Source organism: Cucurbita pepo, chromosome 5 (genome assembly GCF_057944985.1).
Source record: "Cucurbita pepo subsp. pepo isolate OVF chromosome 5, ASM5794498v1, whole genome shotgun sequence".
NCBI classification, from domain to species: domain Eukaryota; kingdom Viridiplantae; phylum Streptophyta; class Magnoliopsida; order Cucurbitales; family Cucurbitaceae; genus Cucurbita; species Cucurbita pepo.
This window is the reverse complement of record NC_141802.1, coordinates 3,554,233-3,571,719: the sequence shown is the minus strand read 5'-3', so window position 1 is coordinate 3,571,719 and position 17,487 is coordinate 3,554,233. Positions and strand designations below refer to the sequence as shown.

Below are 17,487 nucleotides of genomic sequence, written 5' to 3'. Positions count from 1 at the left end.
GGATGGGTAGAGAGGGTGAGAGCTAATATTAAAATTGTTATTTTAAATTTGAACAAATGAATTTTAGACTTTTATTTGAATATCGAAATAAGTATAGTTTATTGAATAAGACATAAAAAAAATTTAATAATATATATAACTCATAGAAACTAATATAAAGATGTAGAGACGAAATTGTAATTTAATCAAACAAAAAGGCTAAATATGTCTTTTAGTCACTCATTATATTTATTTATTTATTTATTTAAATTTAACCCAGAAGTCAATTTCTCAAAGTCCGCGATACAAAAATCGGCGCCAAGAACAGTTATATAAAGAGAAGGCCCTCTATTTTCCCCCCCACATTCACATCTCAACTTCCATTACCCACTTGGGATTATCAGAGTTTCCATCGCAATGGTCAATCTTCAAGCTTCTTTGTTCTTCAATCATTCACTTTCTCCTTCGCCTCTGCTTTCCCCTCCTCTTCCCCTTCTTTCTTCTGCTTCTTCTTCTTCTTCAAGGCAGAGGGTTCACTCCTCTTTGCTTCTTCCTTGCCGCTCCATTTCTTGCAACCCATTTTCGGATTCTAGGTTTCGACTTGGGCATCATTCTTCTTCTTCTTCTTCTTCTTCTTCTTCTTCTTCTTCTTCTTCCCTTCCGTGTACATTGCACCCCGACTATGGCAATTTCAATTCAGAATCGGTTTCTTCTCCCGATGGTAATATAGGTTCTGGTCCTCAAGATTTGAATGCTGGTGGGTTTGGCGATCAGGGTGCGGTTTTTGATGGGAACAGGACGGAGGGCAGCGAGAGTGGAATTCAGTCTGAGAAAGAGGGCAAGTGGAGAAATCTGCCGTTTGCGGTGTTCTTGATGGGATTGTGGGCTGCAACGAGAATGAAGTTTCAGAAGGTGATTGAAATTGTGATGGATTGGTGTTGTTGGTGGACGTTTTGGCGGCAGGAGAAGCGGTTGAAGAGGTTAACTGCTGAGGCCGATGCGAATCCGAAGGATGCGGCGAAGCAGAGTGCTCTATTAGTGGAATTGAATAAGAAGAGGTTAAGTTCTGAAACTTGATTATTTGATATCATTTTCATTTTCTTGATTGCAAGATTATTGCAAGATTAGGTTCTGAAACTTCTTCAACTTTCATTTCCAGTCCCAAGTCTGTCATTAGGCGTTTTGAGCAAAGGGATCATGCGGTAGATAGTAAAGGAGTAGTGGAGTATCTTCGAGCTCTTGTGCTCACCGATGAAATTGCTGAGTATCTTCCAGATTCTGATGTTGGAAGGCCGTCTACTCTTTCTACATTGGTATCTTCGAGCCCAATTTCTCTTTTCTTTTATTGGAACGATCTCAAATTTGTATGAACACACTTGTATTAATTGATAATGCATAGCTACAAGAGTTGAAGCAGCGAGATTCGGGCAATGTGGATGAGCCTTTTGTGAATCCTGGCATTTCTGATAAAAAACCATTGCATGTAGTATTGGTAAGTATCATATCATTATTCATGATAAGGAATTTCTTGGACTTCCCCTTTCCTTACCATTTAATATTATGAGAAATTCTTCTGAAGGTTAATCCTAAAGTAGCCTACAAGTCTCGGATCCTACAAGATCTGATATCCACTATAATTTTCACTGTTGCTGTTGGATTAGTATGGTATTAACCTTTACGTCATGATCTCTATCACTGTTGGATTAGTGTGTTCTTTCGTTGTCAATGATATCAAATGAGAATCCTCTTGCAGGTTTATGGGTGCAACCGCACTTCAAAAATACATGGGGAGTTTTGGGGGCATAGGAACCTTAGGCATTGATCCAAGTTCTCTATATGCTCTAAACGAGTTCACAAAAGAATATACGCCAGAGAAGGTATATAATAATAACGGCCCATTTTATCGAGAAAGAAATAATGTTTTTATTCATTTTAGTTTTAGAAGTTTTCGAATAATGGCTTGGACTTAGACATTTACGGGGGAAAAGCTTGGGCAGAAATACAGGGTATTGGTTTAGTGCTAAAATGTTTCGACTCGTAGGCTAAGTCTAGGAGTGAGTTAGGGTGAATTAGTTATTTGTTTCATGCAAAATGCTTTTGTTCTTATTCCTTGATAAAATTATCCCTGTAGAATGTCAAGACATTTAAGGATGTTAAAGGTTGTGATGATGCTAAGCGAGAGCTGGAAGAAGTAGTGGAGTATCTGAAGAACCCTTCCAAGTTTACCCGCCTCGGGGGAAAGTTGCCAAAGGTTTGTGTTTGTCACTTTCGGACTTGATTTGCATTTTGTATTTATCTTATCTGGAAGTTCTTCGTTGTAATTAGTTTATGTTGCTTAATCTTCACGAGGACTTATTTCAGCTAAGAAAAAGAGAAGGAAATAACTCCAAAGGGTATAAAGAACTTAGAAACCTTTGCTTGTCATCAGTGAGTGAAGGTCCTTCCTCCATATGAGAGGACCATCGATTATTCTTTCCAATTCATGGATTCATGGATGGATTAATACGAGTCAGTCCATCTCAAAGCCTCTTATTGAAGTTCTCTTTCCAATTCATTTTCTGGCTTTTGTTTCACTACCTCAGGAGGAGGGTAAAGGCCAATGTTCATTCTCTCTACCCTTACTTAGCCATTGGTTGAGTAGGATTTCCTCCCATTTTTGTGGAACTCATTATACTCATGAACTGTTGCATTTCTTATGACAAGAATAGTAAAAACAAATCTCTTTCTGTCTCCAGAATTCCTTCACAAGAAGTTTTTCTGTTTTCTTCTTCCTTTATTTATTTTCATATGGTACCTGTCTAAAATTTTTATTTACAGGGAATTCTTTTAACTGGAGATCCAGGAACTGGGAAAACTTTACTTGCTAAGGTAAAACTTCCCTCAGTTTTACTATAAAAGAGATTATTTTCTTTATTAGAACTGCAATCATCTAGGCTTTGTTGGCTTTCATTTGTTAATCTATGTTGCTGACAGCTGATTGGTAATTGATTATATAATTGGTGTTCTCAAGGCTATTGCTGGTGAAGCTGGAGTACCATTTTTCTACAAACCAGGATCTGAGTTTGAAGAATTGTAAGCCTCCTTTATTGTATACGTTAACGTTATCGTGTAATGATTAACAAATTTTAATGTTATTGTTTTCAATAGGTTTGTTGGTATTGGTGCTCGACGTGTGAAATCATTATTTCAAGTAGCCAAGAAAAAGGTTTTTTTGTCTTTGGATAACTTAATCACCTTGCTTGAAGCATCCAAGCTTAGAACAAATTTAGACCATGTGAAAGCACCCAAGTTTGATTATTTATCTTGTCCACAGGCTCCTTGCATTATTTTTATCGACGAAATAGATGCTATTGGGTCGACCAGAAAACAGTGGGAAGGCCAAACGAAGAAGACATTGCATCAACTGCTTGTTGAAATGGATGGCTTTGAGCAGAATGAGGTACTTATCAAAAGGAACTGTGAGCTTTCTTATACAAAAGGATGGCTTGGAGTATGATTTAGTTTTGTATCTCTGCAGGGTATCATATTGATGGCCGCTACAAACTCGCCAGATATTCTTGATCCAGCTTTGGTGAGGCCTGGTAGATTTGACAGGCATGTAAGTTCCTATTTTTCTTAGGGAAGTTGTAGTATGAATATGGATGACTGTCATTTTGTTCACTAATAGTAGGATTTGAATGAGCCATATCCAGTCCTTAAGCCAATATTTGGATTTAATCCATTATAATTGTTTTCCATACTGTCCTATGGTTAAGTCTCCTTGACTACTTCAAAGCTAACTGACATCCATTTGTAGATCGTTGTCCGGGACCCTGATGTACGTGGTCGCCAAGAGATTCTAGAGCTCTATTTACAAGACACACCTTTGGATGATAGTGTAGATGTTAAAGCAATTGCTCGTGGCACGTCGGGATTTAACGGGGCAGGTAAGTTTTCAGATGTGTGTAACTTAACTGACATAAAATGAGAGAGATCTTTTTCCTTAGCAACCGACATTTGTTTTCTTGTCAGATCTTGCAAATATGGTAAATATTGCAGCCATTAAAGCTGCTGTTGAAGGTGCAGAGAAGTTAAACAATGAGCAGTTGGAGTTTGCAAAAGATCGAATAGTTATGGGTACTGAGAGGAAAACAATGTTTATACCAGAAGAGTCAAAGATGGTATTAATTGATATTTCAACTTCTGAAATATTGTATGTATGCCTGATGATGTACCTTTCATTGTAGCTCACTGCATACCATGAGAGTGGTCATGCAATTGTTGCGTTTAACACCGATGGTGCACATCCGATTTATAAAGCAACGATTATGCCTCGTGGATCTTCTCTAGGAATGGTCACACAACTTCCTCCAAATGACGATACATCTGTTAGCAGAAAGCAACTATTAGCACGACTCGACGTTAGTATGGGGGGAAGAGTTGCAGAAGAGATCATATTTGGGCATGACCATATCACCACTCGAGCAAGTAGTGATCTTCACAAAGCTACGGAGCTTGCCCAATATATGGTACTTCACTAGATTGGGTTTCTAAATTATTACATTTTGTCGATATCGGTTTCAATGGTCAATCATTCTATGTGTTCTACCAGCAGCACCCTAGTTTTGCTTTCTCATCCTCAATGTTGTTTTGATTACCAATGAAGGTGGCGGTTTGTGGGATGAGTGAATCGATTGGGCCTGTTCATATCAGAGAACGTCCGAGCGCAGAACTGCAGTCATGTATTGATGTAGAAGTATGTTTTTGGTCCCTTTGAATAATCTGGCCAAACTAATTCCTTTCTAACCCTAAATTTTATATAACTTGGTGTGCAGGTCGTTAGTCTCCTAAAAGATGCATATGACCGTGTGACAGCCCTCTTAAAAAAGGTTCAGTATGTATATCCTGGACTAAATTTTATTCACAATCTCGACTGCTAACCAATATGTTAAGCATTACAAGTTCGATTCTAACGTTTGGCACTTTTGTTTCACAGCACGAGAACGCGTTACATGCACTGTCAAGTGCACTTTTAGAACATGAGACTCTCAGTGCAGAAGAAATAAAGAGGATTCTACTTTCTTACAGAAACCAACAAGTAGACTTAGAAGAAGAAGAGGATTTTATGTCGGATTGAAGTTCTCTGACGTTTCAGCAGTTCATTGTGCCATATCATCTCTGTAAAGTAACTGAAACAACCAAGAAAGAAGAGGTCAATACATAATGGTGGGTTATAGAAAGCAAATGTAGGACCTTAGCATCTTCTTCACGACATTCAAGCTAGCAGATCAAATCATGGGCACAACCACGAGTCCCTTTACAGATTTTTTTTTTCAGTAGAGTATTCATATTGTGTCCATGTTATTGTAATATCTGTGACATTTTTTTTGACAGTACATGTATTAAAACTGTTCTTACATATCGATTTAACCGTCAGATCTCTAATAAAACAAAAGATTCATTCTTTTCGCTATTCTAAACTCGTTTCTTTTATTAGTCTTTCCATTATCGTGTGTCTCAAAGCATTTATTTCTTCATTTGTTCTTATGTTCAGCTACTAGAATACTGTCAAGCAGGACTGCCAGCTCGAGAGAGAGAGAGAGAGAGAGAGAGAGAGAGAGATTATGTACTCACAGTTTGCAGTGTGGAGATGAGCGTCAAAGCATCTCTCTTCTCAGTTGTAATGGAGAGAGAAGGCATCAGTGACGTCAAAGAATCCAGATTGCTGCACCTGCATGAATAGAATTGAATTGGGTTTAGTCAGAAAGAGAGAGATCATGAGATGCACCTTGGACCCATATAATTTTCTACTTTGACACTGTGCATCCATTGGGTGATATTTTGCATAAATCCAAAGTGCAGCAATTTATCCCACTCCCGTCCAAAGGAAGTTTGGATGTCTCATTCTCATCCGATAATTAATTCTAGCATTTGGAATGATAATTAATTCTAGCATTTGGAAAACCAAGATATTTTCATTACCATCAACAGTATGCATGAGTTTCTGACACTGATCACCACCATAAGCAAACACTGCTGACCACCATAATCGAATATCTGTATCTGTATATACAGTTCAAGCAACACAAAAATGCTAAAAAACTGACATTATTACATGCCCTTCTCTGGGAAGATGAGGACATTGACAGATAGTCGATAGGAGGGTAGTAAGAAGAGTTAGCAATGCATGTGTGTCAGCTCAGATGGAGCTTTTTGCTGTCAAATAACCAGAGGTACCCTGTGATGATGACCTCAGAGAAACCTAAAACACAGAACGCCATCAAGAAGTAGCATTACATTACCTCAACTAAGCATAGCATTTGTAGTTTGTAAAACTGAAACAGAGCAGAAGCCAATATGCAGAAACCATTCATTGCTACCAAAGTTATATACATAAATATGCATAGACCACCATGGACAAAACCCTGGAACTTGAAGGAATCTAGACTTCCCTCTCTCTCTCTGTCTCTAAATAATTTAATTCTTCAAAGAGTTTCTCAAACCTTACAAGACCCTTTATGCTCCAGGTACTAGATAAGACTTGCAGAACTGAAATAAAAAGAAAGATCATATCAACCGATACAAAATGATGCTAATTTTGGGTACCATATACCCTATGCCAGTCCATCTCCAAAGCCTTTAAAGAAATAAGAGCCTAGGAGGCTTCATTCGAGGCAACCCCTCGCATGCATTGCTAGTTACCACTCCCATTTCTTAAATCCTTTCCAGAGGCTCAGTGCGATCATGCACTGCTAGCCGCTCTGAAACATCAGCAAGTGACTTGAGATTGCATTTGATGAAGGCTTCCACAAAGTAGCAAGTCTCATCCTTTGTGTTTCCCTCAGGAACATCCACCACAAATGATTCAATTACCGAAGTCCCAGGTCTTCCATCAATGATTTCTGGATGCAGGGAAATGATTGAAGAGTAATTCTGAAAGAATGTTACGGAGAATTTATATTTATTCCTGATTGTCATTCAAAAATGGCGGAAGAGAAATGATTTCTCTAGCGAGGTATCCCCAAGCATGAAAGTGAGAACAATTAAGTCATTAATAGCTACTATAGTGCCCATCCTAAGCAGAATTTCCAGTTTAGTTCACCAATCACAAAAATAGTGCCATGATAGAGCTTGGATTCATGTTAAATCCTTAATTAGACAGTCACATGCTACTAATCATGAGAAACTCATTATTGTTTATTCCAAAGCACATGCCACTAATGCAAATAGTTGAAATTACATGGTATAATAAAATATTCCATGCATTATCAGTGGACAGAAGTGACAACCGTAAGCACATTGAAACAAAATCATGGCTAAAACAATTCCTCCTTTTGATTTTTTTAACATATTTGAAATCTCAATTCTCTGAACTAGAGTAAGAATCTTTAGATCAATTGAGGATTCCAACTTTCAAGGATAAATATCTGTATAAAAATGGTTAAAAAATTTTGAACACTAAAAAAATATTCTCCTGCCTACTTTGTTTGAGAACACATAAGACATTTATTTTCACTTTGAAAAAGAAAGAACATATGTTCAGCCAATATCAGGACCAGTGATATCTCAAATAAAATGGTAGGCTAAAAATACATTGCCCTGTACCTTGAGTCTGTGATCTCCGCCAACAATCCTCATGCTAAGGATGTGTTTATCATCATCAAGGAGTTCCAATCTCTCTGTACTTGTTGTGGCAGGAAGCCCCGATTTCACATCAACTTCCCTGAGAGTCCCTATCTCAAGGTTTCCCTTTACAACACATCTGCGAACAAAGGGTTTGTATCTTTGTGGTTGATCAAACCTCCTTACCAGAGACCATACCTGAAGAGGAGACATTCCAGTTTAGAAAATAATACAGTAAAAAATGAAGGCAAAAACCCAATAACTCAAATTACGATAATATACCAATATCCCCATAATTCTTATTGCAAACTTGCACCTTTATCCCCATATGATCTCAGATATGTATTAGAAAAAGGGGAAAACATAAAGCAACCGTGCTAGTTCCTAGAGATACAATGTCTTTAGACTTCCTTGAATTTGGTACTGTAAGACTCACCTTTCACTTTCTTTTGAAAACATTACCTGGAGGAACCAAACTCCAAAATTTATGAAAAGAACCAAACTCATAAACGTACGGAATCGAGATAGTGATTGAGATATAATGCATGGACATTCATATTTCCATATAAACATAGAAGAATGCAGAAACCAACAGAATCAATTAAGCCAATAAAATAAAATATCCATTATCATGAGTCATAGCCTCAAGATCATTAGTGTTGAGAAGTACAACGCATTTAGATAGCACAGTTACGCACATAAAACCAAAAAATGATCAAATCCATCGTTATCAACAGAAATTTAAAATGGACAGAGAGAGAGAGAAGATGATTTACAAGATGAACAGGAGCTTTAATATGCTTAACAAGCTGAGAGGTGCACTGATTCTCAGCAGCCTCGTTCCTGTGGTACCTCCGAATGAGCTCCCATTCCGCGTTACTGAATCCTCCTCCGTTCCGATTCCCATTCACATTCGTGCTACTACCGTTCATTTTCGCTACTGATTCTCCTTCTCCACACAACAAAATCGAACTCCACCACTAAATCAACCAAGTTCTCTCCTCCCTCCTCGTTAGTTAGAAAATTTAAAAATCGCAAAATTCAACTGACTTTCTGTAAAGGTCAAATCATCACATAAACTATACTATCCAACTCCCCGCTCAGTCACCGGAAACCAGAAGATCCAATCGCCGGCATATGAGTCTCAGTAAACAGAAAATCTCCGTCTGAAACGCAACGGAGATTCAGTTCAGTGGAAAAACGACCACCGGAGAATCCCCGCCATAGACGACCGATCGAACTTCACCTCAGCTTTTTTCTTGCTCTTCTTTCGTCTCCTCTTCTCCGCTTCATATAAATTTTCTCTCTTAATTAATTATTAATTAAATTAACTATTGTTTCTTGTTTTAATACATTAATAATTTCTGGTTAATGACAACAAATTTCATATCCCAAGAATACCCCTGATTTTTCGTGTAATTACTTCTTATGCCACTCCTTTTGTTATTGACTTTTCTCGTCGTTTCAACAGTTGGGTAAAAATAGAAAGTTGAATTTTTTTTAACTGAAAAAAGAAAAAAAAAAAAAATTCCAATGTTTTCCTGTCGGCAGTTATTTGTATTTGAAACCGTCACCTTAACGGCGCCGTTTTAATACAGTTGCAGCCAGCTGATATTTTCGTTGAGCTAGATATTTATCTGCCTATATGTTATTTATTTAAAATCAATTTTCTTATAACTTTTTAATTACAATAAACACTAGGGACGGCGTTGGTGGCGGTGTCGTCGCCGATGCAAAGAAGAACGGAAAAAAGAAGAAGAATCAATGTCAATGTCGGCATCAGAACGATTGGAGAATGAGAAGTAATATGAACCAAAGAACATAAATAAAATTATTAAAAAAAAAAAAATCAAGGATGAGGGTTGGCTCGAAGATGTTCTGGATTTTAATCTTCGTTTAGAATTTGAATGAAAAGTGAATGAATATTTCCTCTTTTTTTTTTTTAGCTTCCATGAATTGCGGATTTCACGTTCACGAATCGCGGAGATCATTTAACATATGGTAGTCCTCTTTGACATTCATTCGGGTTCTTATCTCGTGTTTGAACGAGCCTTAATTTTTATGTATGCTCGGGAATCAAATAGTGGTAGTCCTCTTTGACATTCATTTAGATACTTATCTCGTATTTGAACGAGCCTTAATTTTTATGTATGCTCAGGAGTCAAATAGTGGTAGTCCTCTTTGACATTCATTCGAATTCTTATCTCGTGTTTGAACGAGCCTTAATTTTTATGTATGCTCGGGAGTCAAATAGTGGTAGTCCTCTTTGACATTCATTCAGGTTCTTATCTCGTGTTTGAACGAGCCTTGATTTTTATGTATACTCGGGAGTCAAATAGTCAAAGAAGTTTGAAGTCACCGAGTTGGCATCAGATCTAATATCAATCCTTTCCTTTATAAATACCACAGTTCCCTAGTAGAATTAGAATTATTTATTTGGACAAGATCCTTAAGAAACCAGACTATAATCTAAGACAATTTATTTTATAAACAAATATCTATATCAACCAATTAATATACACAACACCACTTTTTTTTTTCCTTTTTTCCTGTCCTCACTTGGTTGCCTATTCAAAATGCATATCATTTCTTATAGAATATGCTTGAACCAATAACTTGCATCTTTAATGCTGGATTTGTATTGAATTGATAACATAAGGAATGGAATTAGGATCATGCTAGAAAGATTAAAAAAAAAATTAATGGAACTATAATAACATAGATACATACTTTCACGTGAAAGTTTAAACTTTTAACTATTTTTATGTCTTAATCAGTTGACTTATGCTCAAATTGGAATTCACTCTTTAATCTTGAAATAATACGTAATACATATATAATATAATGAATACTCGAGGTTAACAACGAAGATCTAATAGACATAAAAATCAAATGAAAAGCTTTTAATAATCAAGAACCTCATAATCTTTTGAAATATTAGAACAAAAGGGTTTCCAAATCAATGTCAAAATCTTAAATCATGTTCATGAGTATTTAAGTAGATGTTAAAAAAAATCCAAAATCAACAAATTCCCTTTAAACTTTGAAGTGGGTCGACAACCAATGAAAATGGGACAAAATTATCAAAGTGGCTTTAAGAGAATGAATATAAAATTCAAAAGGACAGCTGAAAGAAGACAATAAAAAACTACTCACTTTGTTTCTTTATGCAGAGGAGAGGGGTGGCCATATGAATGCTACCAATGAACTGCAGGAATGGTTCCCCAGACAGAAAGGGAGGTTGCCTATATCCTCTCACTCTTCTTCACCAACCAAAAGCATCAGATGAAGCATTTTTCACTAAGAAAAATAAACAAAAAGCAAACCCTTACATTATTGTACTTCAAATTCCTCATGCCAGACACCTGTCAATCTCCAATTTCCAGAGGGGTTAGTGCAGCAACTCCCACTGTGACAAGTATCAAAAAAAGTAATATGCAATATATATATAATATATATAGAGAGAGAGAGAGAACATAAAAAACTGAAGAGGAACAACATTCTCGAAGATATAAATGCAAATGATCAGGCTTTGTTCTGTTCTAAGACGCTCACAAAATTACAACAGCTGATTTGAACAGTGTTTATGAACAAAAATGAAGAAGAAAAGCATCCTAAATGAATAATTGCATATCATATGGTGCAAGAAAGAGCTCTCACAGAACCACCACATAAAACAACAAATGCATAAAGATCTGAGCTGAATATCATATAGAATTAAGAGACAGATGGAAATAAGCCACTATAGAAAAAAGAAAAGAAAATGGTATGCTCACAGTGGTCAATAATTGGTATTACAAGCTAAGAGAGTGCTGATTCGCTCAAAAGAAATCTGTAAAACTGAATTTAAATTGGCTATTTGTCTCTACAATTCTATAGAAAATGTCGAGACAAAAAATATCAATGCATACTATGATTCTCATGCGTGTGACTAATTGGACAATCACTAGAACGCACAAAGATGAGTATCAATTCTCCAATTCACAGCACCAATCAGCTATAAACTAGGGATATCAGTACCAATTATTATAAGCTCTGCAAATCTTCATCCATGTGATTACTGGTGTAAAGTGCCCAACAAAGACTAGTTACGTGTCATAATTTGCAAAACAAAAAGGAAGATTTTGGTATTTAACTAATATAAAGAAAGATTGGCAGTACAACACATGCAGTCACAAAGATTAAGATATTTTGCCACAGAACCATTATGAAATTCCTCCACTTCTATAAGTTGAAGATAGTTTATTCTGAAGGTTGCCTGTTGGCTATCCTTAAAGATGTTCTTTCTTCCCCTCCGTACGTACACCAAGAAGCCAATTGAGTTGAAAAAAATACCTGCAAGACACATAAATTTGCCACCCACGTCTAGATGTACACAGACAGGATGCATGTGTGTATGTATCGCATGTATGAATGGTGTCTATTCATGGTCAGTTTGTATGTACAATTATGCATCAATAAATTTGCATATAAAATGACTTTTACATGCGTAAGAAACCATTATATATATTGCTTATGACAATCATTAAACATGCCCTCTGGCAGCAATACCATTATGATCCTGGCGGAGTCAATGAGAAAGTTCTCTGAACTTTTCGTACATATATATAGGTTCAAAGCTAATCCTGTGCTTTTACTTCTAAATCACCCATTTTCTATAAGTTCCAGCGAGGAAAAAAGGGAAAGGAAATTAACTAACAAAAACCGAAATAGACTGCCGGAGCTCTCATCCTTCCTGTTGATTGTTGACCTAAAAGAGACTTCAATAAGGAAGAAGAGAACAAACACATTTCGAAGGATCCTTACAAGAGAGAGGAATATGAACCATAAGTATAAACGCCGTCCTTAAATGAAGCCTTTAAGAACAGGGTCTGAGTTAATTAAGTGCTAAGGAGCCACAAATAACCAGACCCTAAAAAATTTCAGGTAAGTAGAGAAAAGTTGGATCTCATTTTTGTCCCAATTGTGATGGTCATCATCGATGAATTTCTCGATAACTTGAGAGATTTAACTGTCTCAAGTACATAGCCACAAAACCAATAAACAATCGGAGCAACTATGGATCCAGTCCAAACAAAATCAAGAAATTCTCTACAATTTTGGTCAGACGGAATTCAAAAAATGCACCTATTGGGTATACCTCGATCAATCTCCACATTTAGTTGATTTACTTTTGTTGGCATCATCTGCCTATCAGCTTCCTGAGCTACCCTGGAAGACAACATCGCCAGGCATCTTAGTTTGTTCATCTTCCTGAGTTACTAAATCTACCTTCCTAGCTTCCAAAGGGTCTTCCACCTCATTAACTACAGTTTCCTGGCTAATATGAGATATCTCTTCTTCAGTTTTTACCTCAGTGTCCTCTGTTGTTGCCTGATTAGATTCTGTATCCATCTGGAGGAGCTCCAAAGGAGTTGCTGCTGGATCCAATTCCCTATAACCCTTCGGAGCATTCGGAGCTTCTTCTCCCGTAAGCAAGTAATTGGGGACCTGATGGGAGAAGCGGAACATCTCTTCTCTAGGGATCTTCCTCACTTCTTTCAGATCCATGTGTCTACGGAACACAGTCCTGAAACCAACAACCTTAACAAGAGGAGCAACAGACACGCCTTGTTCTTCATTAAAATCATCAAGCACTTCTACCATATCGTATTTGTGTATTGTTTCTTCTGAAGTATCTTTATTCCAATCTGCAGACCAGTCTCTGTAAAGAGCCCAGACTTCACCCTTCTGAGGAAATATCCGAATCACCCCTCGTAAACCTTTCATCCAGCAAACTTTATGTGAGAAGGAGTTCAATGATCTTGTGCATTCGTGTCTCCCAATTCTGAAATCCCCACAGGTTTTTGTGAACCCCAAACCTACCCAGTCCATAGGGCCAATCTCAGCGTTGCTTCTTGAGTTGAGCCAACTGATGCGCATTCTGAATGGTTTTCGGGAAATCACCTTGTGAATTCGAGCATAGAAACGAGGCATTCCATCATCATCATCATAACAAGCCCAGACTTGATCATCCCCAAATGAGCTTTCAGCTCGGTCCAAGTCAAAATTATGAAAATCAGAATCTGGAACAATAATTGAGATAGGATTTTTCTCACTACCTGTACTTTTACCAGCTAAAGAGCCTGACTGAGGCTTCCTCTCATGCCATCCTTTACTACTTGCAGAAAATTTACCATTAACTTTTATATCAGGAGTTTCATCATTCACCACATTCTTTTGCTTCTTGGACTGTTTATTCAAAGTTGGTTTTTCAGCCAATGAGCTCCATTCTTTAAGTTTCTTACTAATTTCAGCTCGAGCCTTGTCCATTTGCATGTTCCGAGTTTCAAAGATTGACAACTCTCTGTGGCTATTTGTCCTGTTAAATGCACCATAAAGACCATAAAACTTTTGAGTATCAGGATAATTCTTATTTAATTCAGGTAAACGAACACCAGCTGATCCATCTCCTCTGGCTATTTGGTTTGCCATGTGGACCCCATAGCTGTTAATTCCATCAGTTTTTTTCTTTTTTGAATAAGGAAAGTGACTCCTCTCCACTTCAGTTAATGGCTGTGTCTCATCGCGATCTCTTTTCCCTTTCTCAATTGCTTGTTGAACCAAATTTGCAGATTGAGCGGAAGCTGAAGAAAAAGTACTACCAACACCAGCTGTCCGGGAGGAAGGGCCCCACTGAAAGTTCGCATTATCAACTGAATTAAGGCCCACAGAATGCCCAGTGTCAGGATTTTTAGGATTTCTACCAGTACCATGGACGTTGCCACTAACAGGATGCTGTCTAGAATTTTGAAGCTGCTGCTGAGAAGACCAACTAGGAGACTTGAATACATTTGGGGGTGGAGCCTTCTCTACAGCCAAAAAAGCTTCATGACAATTAGGGCAAAGGAGGGTGTGATTTAGATAGATCCCAAGGTACTCGTAATGAGTCTTGCATCGATTGCAAAGAGTCCAAAAAGTATCTGGTTTCTTATGGAAAGGCTGAAATGAGGTAGCCCCTACCTGGACCTTACTTTGAACGTTCCTTGCATTTGAAGCAACATTATGAAAATTTTGAAAGCCATTTGCACTTGGCGGCACAGAAGCATTTTGAGTGTGGGTAGAAGTTTTCTGTCGACTACCTTTCGAATCCCTCTTCTGATTATAAGCCAATCTCTTTGTCTTGTCAGATAACAAACTCCAGGCCTCTGAAACCAATTTAAACGCACCCTCTGCACCAAGTGACTTGTTTTTATCAGGATGGAGGACAAGAGCCAATTTTCTATATTGTTTCCTAATAGTCTCATCATCAGTCGAGTGGTTCACACCAAGTATTCCATACCAATCCGCTTCCCCATTTATCTTATTCTCTGCAGCGATATACACTTCGAGAGTTGTCATCAGTTGAGAGAGACCATCAAGCCCCGGGTACAAATTTTGAGCCTTCAAAACAAACTTCTTTGCAGCGGAATAATTTCTCTCGGTAAATTTTCTCTCAGCAATTTCTTTCGCTCTAACTGCCTCATCTTTATTGCACTCCATAATAACCTAAAAATCTGAATATTAAGAACCACACCTATTTATAAAACTTCAGTTCAACCAATAATATCAGGTTCTACAGCTCAAGAAACTTCTGCTCTAAATCAGCTGTACTTTAGATGTTAAAGTACCTGATACAAAATCAAATAATAAGTTATACGGACATCTGCAAGTGTAAGCAGTACAATGGATCTTTTATGGAGAGTTAGGTTGAGGAAAGGGAATTGCTAAGAAACTTAGAGATAGATTGATTACATTCATGCATTAATATGTATATCAATATTAATCATAAAGCACAAACTGAACAAAATCCAACTCAGATTTAATGCAAAGTCTATAATACATCTTCTTATTCATCATAAATTGCCTTAATTTCTTTACTCCCCAATGCATATAGTAGGCACGGACATCATCTTATTACGAAAAAAGATAATTCGCTCACTCAACTCAATACGACGTATTTCTAGAGCTAACAAATAGACTGTGCAGCATGTTTTGTCCGGTGTCCCTTTAGCCTGAAATGTTAGTACAGATTATTTATGTGTTTTTAATAATAATATTTTTTCCGTGCACAGCTGAAAACTCAAATGAGCAAATAATTTGCAGGCGGAGTCTTAAAACGAAAGAGTCAATCAATCGGAAACGTGGTCAAATTGGAACCTAGGGATATTTAAAGACGCTGTAGAAACTGGGAAGAGACATACAACGTGGCAGATCTCTTAGCTTCTATTTCAGGCAACCTATCCAAATCCTCTTTCAACAATTTCAATTGGCGCAATTTTTCGCAAGTCCTTGGGATGTTTGGAGCATTTCCTTTATGTAATATATTCAATTTCTTAATCTTTAACCTCAAAACTTCCAAGGTCGAAAGAAGAGTAAATTGCAACCCGTAACACATTGTTTGTATTGGCTTATCAGACTGTCAATTACAATTTACATACACGCACCAAAAACCAGAGCCTGTACGCATACGGATAAACTTATAAAAATATTCACATAAGATCATTTTCCTTTCAGGGTCTTATTATTCTCATACGCCAAAGAACTCTTCACAGAGAAATGACCGATCGAGCCACCGCACATTGCATCGATAGTTCTACAAGCTGAATTAACGATATATTTCACAAATTTAAACCCACATTCTCCTAAAAACCCCATCGCAAATTCAGCTACGAAATTACAACGATTCCGAACTTGAAAGCCAGTGAACAGTAACCGACAGTTAAGAAAAACAACGAATCGGAACAACTAGAAACTAAGGAATGATCCAAGAACAAGGGATTAGAGCTCAAAGTTAACGGTCAAATTTTGGTAAGAGCATTTGAATTGAAGCAATCCAGTAGTGAAAAAGAAACCCTAGAACAACCGAAACTTAGGGGGAACAGATTTAAACAGAAAGGAAACTGAATCGGAATCATAAAAATTAGAATATGGTGGAAAGAATTACCTAATACGAAAAAAAATAGGAGGGTTCCGAGTTTGAAGTGATTTGAATCTGAGAAGACCATCGCCATGTACAGTGACCCATTTGTCAAAACCCCCTGAGAGCCTGAGAGATTTTCCAAATGCCCCAAAAAAAAAAAAAAAAAAACTGAATTTTTGGGGGAGACAAAAAATTAAGAATTATGGCTTTGGTTAATATTTAACTTTTTCTCTCTCCTCTTTTTATTATTATTATTTTTTTTTTTTTATGGGAGAACAAAAAAAAAACTTCCTTAACTAGAGTTAAATTTTAACTCTAGTATAAGGTTTGTAATATGCTAAATATAGTTAATTATTTATGATGTATTTTTCTTCCAAATAAAAATTGGGAGGAAAAATGGTAAGAGAACATTTATTAATCAAATTTGAATTTACAAATTTATTTGTTTTTATATTTGTTACTTATAATTATTATGCCAAATGTTGTAAGTTTAATACTTTCCTTTTGTTTCTTATATATTTATTTTCTTATTTTCCTTTTTTATTTTTAAGTTTAAAATAGGAATGTCATTAATAATTATAGTATAAAGAAAAAATTAGATGGAGGTGGGATGAAAGTCCCACGTCGATTAATTTAGCGAATGATCATGAGTTTATAATTAAGGAATACTCTCTCCATTGGTACGAGGTCTTTTGAGAAGCTCAAAGCAAAGCCATGAAAACTTATGTTTAAATGGACAATTTCATATCATTGTGGAGAGGCGTATTCATTTAATAATGAAGTTTTTACAATTTAAGAATTTTTTTTAGACAAATTTTATAATTCTTGGAGGATGATATTGAAATGGTTGAAATGATTTTTGTACTATTTAAATCACTAAAAAAACGTGTTTTTCATTATTGAAAACTATTTTTATGGTATGAAAAAATGTGTAGAAATATAAAATCAAACATTAAATTGATTTT

General features: G+C 36.6%; 3 protein-coding genes across 3 annotated transcripts; 1 reads left to right on the top strand and 2 right to left on the bottom strand.

Moving 5' to 3' along the window:
• Positions 1 to 396: 396 nt before the first annotated feature.
• Positions 397 to 5,431, top strand: LOC111796208 (ATP-dependent zinc metalloprotease FTSH 11, chloroplastic/mitochondrial). The gene is made up of 17 exons (XM_023678956.2): positions 397 to 1,037; positions 1,139 to 1,292; positions 1,379 to 1,471; positions 1,559 to 1,644; positions 1,733 to 1,856; positions 2,111 to 2,230; positions 2,797 to 2,847; positions 2,990 to 3,051; positions 3,127 to 3,184; positions 3,293 to 3,418; positions 3,497 to 3,577; positions 3,776 to 3,905; positions 3,991 to 4,139; positions 4,206 to 4,487; positions 4,625 to 4,714; positions 4,794 to 4,847; positions 4,955 to 5,431. Exons 1-17 carry the CDS (start codon positions 397 to 399, stop codon positions 5,093 to 5,095), a joined length of 2,442 nt encoding a protein of 813 aa, XP_023534724.2. The 3' UTR covers positions 5,096 to 5,431.
• Positions 5,432 to 6,235: 804 nt separating this feature from the next.
• On the bottom strand, positions 6,236 to 8,901 carry LOC111796210 (abscisic acid receptor PYL8). Its single transcript, XM_023678959.2, has 3 exons — positions 8,358 to 8,901; positions 7,564 to 7,779; positions 6,236 to 6,891 (listed from the first exon to the last, which is right to left on the bottom strand). The coding sequence occupies exons 1-3, from the start codon at positions 8,511 to 8,513 to the stop codon at positions 6,673 to 6,675; spliced, it is 591 nt and encodes a 196-aa protein (XP_023534727.1). The 5' UTR covers positions 8,514 to 8,901; the 3' UTR covers positions 6,236 to 6,672.
• A 3,202-nt stretch (positions 8,902 to 12,103) lies between these two features.
• LOC111796209 (uncharacterized) lies at positions 12,104 to 16,695 on the bottom strand. The gene is made up of 2 exons (XM_023678958.2): positions 16,547 to 16,695; positions 12,104 to 15,230 (listed from the first exon to the last, which is right to left on the bottom strand). Exon 2 carries the CDS (start codon positions 15,100 to 15,102, stop codon positions 12,775 to 12,777), a length of 2,328 nt encoding a protein of 775 aa, XP_023534726.2. The 5' UTR covers positions 15,103 to 15,230; positions 16,547 to 16,695; the 3' UTR covers positions 12,104 to 12,774.
• Between the last annotated feature and the right edge of the window lie 792 nt (positions 16,696 to 17,487).

What these genes read in the sequence shown, in the direction of transcription:
- LOC111796209 (XM_023678958.2), bottom strand. Translation starts at nt 15,102, where the DNA reads ATGGAGTGCAATAAAGATGAGGCAGTTAGAGCGAAAGAAATTGCTGAG.
- LOC111796208 (XM_023678956.2), top strand. Translation starts at nt 397, where the DNA reads ATGGTCAATCTTCAAGCTTCTTTGTTCTTCAATCATTCACTTTCTCCT. An exon ending in CGTCTACTCTTTCTACATTG is followed by an intron (nt 1,293 to 1,378) that starts GTATCTTCGAGC and finishes GATAATGCATAG; the next exon opens with CTACAAGAGTTGAAGCAGCG. An exon ending in GTCGGGATTTAACGGGGCAG is followed by an intron (nt 3,906 to 3,990) that starts GTAAGTTTTCAG and finishes TTTTCTTGTCAG; the next exon opens with ATCTTGCAAATATGGTAAAT.
- LOC111796210 (XM_023678959.2), bottom strand. Translation starts at nt 8,513, where the DNA reads ATGAACGGTAGTAGCACGAATGTGAATGGGAATCGGAACGGAGGAGGA. An exon ending in TTAAAGCTCCTGTTCATCTT is followed by an intron (nt 7,780 to 8,357) that starts GTAAATCATCTT and finishes TCTCCTCTTCAG; the next exon opens with GTATGGTCTCTGGTAAGGAG. An exon ending in GCGGAGATCACAGACTCAAG is followed by an intron (nt 6,892 to 7,563) that starts GTACAGGGCAAT and finishes ACATTCTTTCAG; the next exon opens with AATTACTCTTCAATCATTTC.